The 5,144-nt window shown below is 33.0% G+C and overlaps 1 protein-coding gene across 1 annotated transcript; it reads left to right on the forward strand.

The window, feature by feature from the left end:
- Positions 1-1,283: 1,283 nt before the first annotated feature.
- LOC133304190 (subtilisin-like protease SBT3) lies at positions 1,284-3,566 on the forward strand. Its single transcript, XM_061504185.1, has one exon. It carries the CDS (start codon positions 1,284-1,286, stop codon positions 3,564-3,566), a length of 2,283 nt encoding a protein of 760 aa, XP_061360169.1.
- Positions 3,567-5,144: the final 1,578 nt, after the last annotated feature.

Raw genomic sequence — 5,144 nt, forward strand, 5'->3', positions numbered from 1 at the left:
TATGATTTAGAGACTAGCTAAGTACTTAATCCTTTGAGGAGTCAAACATCACATTACTAAAATGTATTTTGATTAACGTAATAGACTATAATAGATATATGAAAATGATTTAATTTTATAAATTTTGTCATAATCAATAGTTATAGTGAAATCCTAGTCTTAAAATATTAATCATTAGTCAGATTCACATTGTTTTTATTTATTCATATATTTTTATTATTTTTAATTACCTTTCTTATTTAAAATTCTTATTATTTTAGTTAACTTAAATAATTAAAATTACTATAATTTAACAACCACGCAATCCTTGTCACTTTCATCACTTTATTATTTGAAGATGAATTGTGCACTTACGGATCTTGCCAAACATTATCCTATATAACTCTATATTGCTTTTTACATCAATTTGTTTTTTATTTCTCGAAAGAAAACAACGTTACTTGTGGGTTTGTTCATGGTTCAGATTCCAGTGGATTTTATTTCATTCACGTATTTTAAATAGATTGAATATCTACACCTATAAATTTATCTCAAATTAAGACGAATATATACAGAAAGATAATCTCCTAAAACATTTACATATAAGAAGAACTGAACAAAGAATCATTTGGCTTATTGGTGCTTCTGCTGACAGCTTAAATATGCATGAAACTAAAATGCCAAGACCTTCCAACACACACACACACACACACAAATTTTGACATTTTACCAAATAAGCAGTTTCTCTATTGTGAATGTAATGTGCGTACATTTTTTTATTTTTCAAATTTCAACAAATACCTACCGCATTAAAATAAAATATTTGTTCGGCAATTTAAGTAAGTATGAGTAATTAAATCCCGAATATATACACAATTCAACAGTATTGTGTGTAACGCCCCCCTTAGTTCCATCTGAATTTATTTGATCAACTTAAACCATTAAATTCTAAATTTAAATAAAATTATGTCTGTATAATGATTTATTTTTTATTTGTCCATACATACATTGGGAAAGCAATTGTATCTGATTGGTGCAATACATGTAGAAAAAGTCTTCATGAGATTTATTACGTTTTGTCAATAAAAAAAACAAGTGTCTATCATCTTATAATAAAGCACTTTTTATGCAAGAAAAATTTCTGTCCAATTATTTTTCAAGTAATATTATCCTGAATTTTGTAAATGATTATAAATGTCATCATCAATTCATCATAGATGCTCTATAGACCGAACTCCTATATATGCATCTGATCAACTTGTTCAAAGACCAAAAAATTTCATTGTTAATTGCATAAACAAATAATGGAGCCTAACTTGGTGTTTCCATTTCCATTCATGTTTCTTATTTCTCTTTGGTTTCTATTGGCTCTTCATAGCAATGCTGAGAGTTCTACATATATAGTCCATATGGACAAATCCCTCTTTCCTCAGGTTTTCACAACACATGAAGATTGGTTTGAGTCCACCATTCATTCCATAAAATCAGCAACAGTTGATCACCAATTCAAGCAATCACAAGCACTAGTGTACACCTATAATCATGCCATGTATGGCTTTAGTGCAGTGCTATCTTCAGATGAGTTGGAGACTCTAAAGAATGCTCATGGCTTTGTTGCAGCATATCAAGACAGAACTGCCACCATTGACACCACTCACACCTTTGAATTTCTTTCTCTAGATGCTTCCAGTGGTTTATGGCATGCTTCAAATTTTGGGGATGATGTCATTGTTGGTGTTATTGACTCTGGTTTGTGGCCTGAGAGTGAAAGCTTTAAAGATGATGGCATGACCAAGAAAATGCCAAAAAAGTGGACAGGAACATGTGAGGCTGGGCAAGAATTTAACACCTCCATGTGCAACTTCAAGCTGATTGGAGCTAGATATTTCAACAAGGGTGTTGTTGCTGCAAATCCCAATGTTGGAATCAGCATGAACTCAGCTAGAGACAATTTGGGACATGGGACTCACACATCATCCACTATTGCAGGGAACTATGTTAATGGAGCCTCTTATTTTGGCTATGCTAAAGGGGTAGCCAGAGGCATTGCACCAAGAGCTAGGCTTGCAATGTACAAGGTTGTTTGGGAAGAGGGGCGTTTAGCCTCTGATGTATTGGCTGGGATGGACCAAGCTATTTCTGATGGGGTTGATGTGATTTCCATCTCTATGGGTTTTGATGATGTTCCACTTTATGAGGACCCTATAGCAATAGCTTCTTTTGCAGCAATGGAGAAGGGGGTGTTGGTTTCATCTTCTGCTGGAAACTCAGGTCCATATTTTGGTAAATTGCACAATGGAATCCCTTGGGTCCTTACAGTGGCAGCAGGCACCATAGATCGTACATTTGGTAGTTTGGTTCTTGGAAATGGCCAAATCATTATAGGTTGGACCTTGTTTCCAGCAAATGCCATAGTTGAAAATCTTATACTTGTCTACAATAAGACTATATCAGCATGCAACTCAGTGAAGCTGTTATCTAAAGTGGCCACACAAGGGATCATTCTGTGTGACTCAGTGTCACATTCTGTGTTTAGCCAAATGGATTCTGTCACCACAGCCAGTGTGATAGGAGCAGTGTTTATCTCTGATGATCCTGAATTATTTGAAACCACAGATGTCTACTCTCCAAGTATTGTAATCAGCACACAGGATGCACAATCTGTGATCAAGTATGCAAAAAGCCATGAGAATCCCACAGCCAGCATCAAATTTCAGCAAACATTTATTGGAACAAAGCCAGCACCAGCTGCTGCTAGTTACAGTTCAAGAGGTCCTTCACCTACCTATCCTGGTGTCTTAAAGCCTGACATAATGGCACCTGGTACTAATGTTCTTGCTGCTTATGTTCCTAATTTAGAAGCTGCTACAATTGGCACAAATGTGTTCCTATCCAGTGACTACAATTTCATGTCTGGAACATCCATGGCTTGTCCTCATGCTTCTGGTGTTGCTGCTCTTCTGAAGGCTGCACACCCAAATTGGAGTGCTGCTGCTATAAGGTCTGCACTTGTAACCACAGCTAGTCCTTTGGATAATACCCAAAATCCAATTAGGGATAATGGATACCCTTCTCAATATGCTTCCCCTCTTGTTATGGGAGCTGGTGAGATTGATCCTAATAGAGCACTTGATCCAGGTTTGGTATATGATGCCACCCCACAGGACTATGTTAATCTCCTTTGTGCTTTGAAGTACACCAAGAAGCAAATCTTAACCATTACAAGATCAACCTCCTATAACTGTGCAAACCCTTCCTTTGATCTTAACTACCCTTCATTTATAGCTTTTTACAGAAGCAAAACAAGATCATCAGTTCACAAGTTTAGGAGAACTGTGACCAATGTTGGAGATGGTGCTGCTACATATAGAGCCAAGGTGACACAACCCAAGGGCTCTGTGGTGAGAGTGTTACCTGAGAGGTTAACATTCAGATATAAAAATGAGAAGCAGGGTTACTATGTTATGATCAAGTATACCAATTACAAGAAGGAAAATATCACATTTGGGGACCTTGTTTGGATGGAAGATGGTGGAGCACACACTGTTAGGAGCCCCATTGTAGTGGCACCAAGTGGAATTGTATGAGTCCAAATATTCAAGTTTCATTATTCTGGCCATCAAATCTGAATCTCAGTCCCTAATGGGAACCCCAAATTAAAATAATAATTGATAATAAGTAATTGGGTGCATATTTTCTTATGTTGTAGGATAGTAGGAGAGAAAAAAAGTAGAGATAAGTTAAATGTGGGTCCCACATTTTAAATTAAAAAAGAAAAGAAAAATTAATTGGCACGGAAAACGAATTTGTGTAGGAAAAAATTCTTATCTCATGTAGAAGGAGATAATGATATCCCTAAGTAATTTGGTACGAGCTTCTATTTTCAATATCTTACTTATATCCTATGAAAGTACCGAAATTTTAAAAACACTGACGTGTTATGTCCGACATTCCAACACGTGTTATAGAAATTTAAAAAAAGTTCAAAGGTTACGTTGTGTTGAGTTTTTTAGTTCCAACTATTAGATTTGTTGTATTACGATTACCATTTTATTGAGTTTAATATAAATATTTGGGATATTTTATGTTTCTTTGCAAAATTGATGAATATTATAAGTTTAGTTTCATTTTTTTGTTAAATTATTGAATATTAAATATAATATACACTACATATATTAAAAATATTATTTAATATCAAAACGTGTTATAACGTGTCGAAATCTAACATTTTTTAGAATTAACGTATCGAAATATCTGTTTCCAAAAAAAACATATCAAAATATTGTGTCGTATCATATCACGTGTATCTAGTCACGTAGGATTGATTTGCCATAGCAGTTTGTGCAAGTGTGATTCACAAGGATTTGAACTAGGTGTTTAATAATTAATAATGAATGACTACTAAAATGAGCTATCAGTCAGTTAATTTTGTGCACCAAAAACAAGGTATCTTCTTCAACCCATTGCATAATTTGCATTGAATGTTCTTCACTTGAATTCAATGATGGATCACGGGAATAATAAGCCACGTAGAAATGACAAGCACGCAAGGTTAACTCAACTCTTGTACTGAAGTAGGATATTTCTTGCAAGTTGGTTGAAAGAAAACATTTTGATGTAACATGTGTGCTAATTATGCTGATTTTTTGATAGGTAAATTAACTAATATATATATTATTTGAAAAATAATATATGTAAAATTTACTTTTGGCATACGAAATAATTATAACTCCTCTGAATAAAAATCAAGTATACAATGATCTAGAATGAAATTTAGTAACTTTTAAAATGGAATGATTTTTCAAGCCATTTAATTGTTTAGTACATGAAATTAATTAAAATAAAATCAAAGTTGACAAATACCTTTCATGATAAAAAGAAAGAGAGATAATTTTTTCTTGTATAGTATTTGAATTTAATTTTTTTATTTATTAATAACAAAAAGTGTAAACACTGTTTTTAATTTATTTATTTTTTTAAATATAATGTGTAGAGTATTTTAGATAGCAATATTTACTTCGTGTATTTTTTGTGGTATTTTATGTATGATACTTTGAATAATGATTATAATTCATAATATTATTATGTTTTTACAATTCTTTCACATGTTTATGCAATTTTTATTATTTAGAATTTTACATGAGTATTTTAAATTATTTATAAGA

The sequence above is a fragment of the Gastrolobium bilobum genome, unplaced genomic scaffold (assembly GCF_033153095.1).
Source record: "Gastrolobium bilobum isolate Gb01-03AN ecotype WA unplaced genomic scaffold, APGP_CSIRO_Gbil_v1 utg12837, whole genome shotgun sequence".
NCBI classification, from domain to species: Eukaryota; Viridiplantae; Streptophyta; class Magnoliopsida; order Fabales; family Fabaceae; genus Gastrolobium; species Gastrolobium bilobum.

Coding starts and splice junctions, on each gene's coding strand:
- LOC133304190 (XM_061504185.1), top strand. CDS start 1,284: ATGGAGCCTAACTTGGTGTTTCCATTTCCATTCATGTTTCTTATTTCT.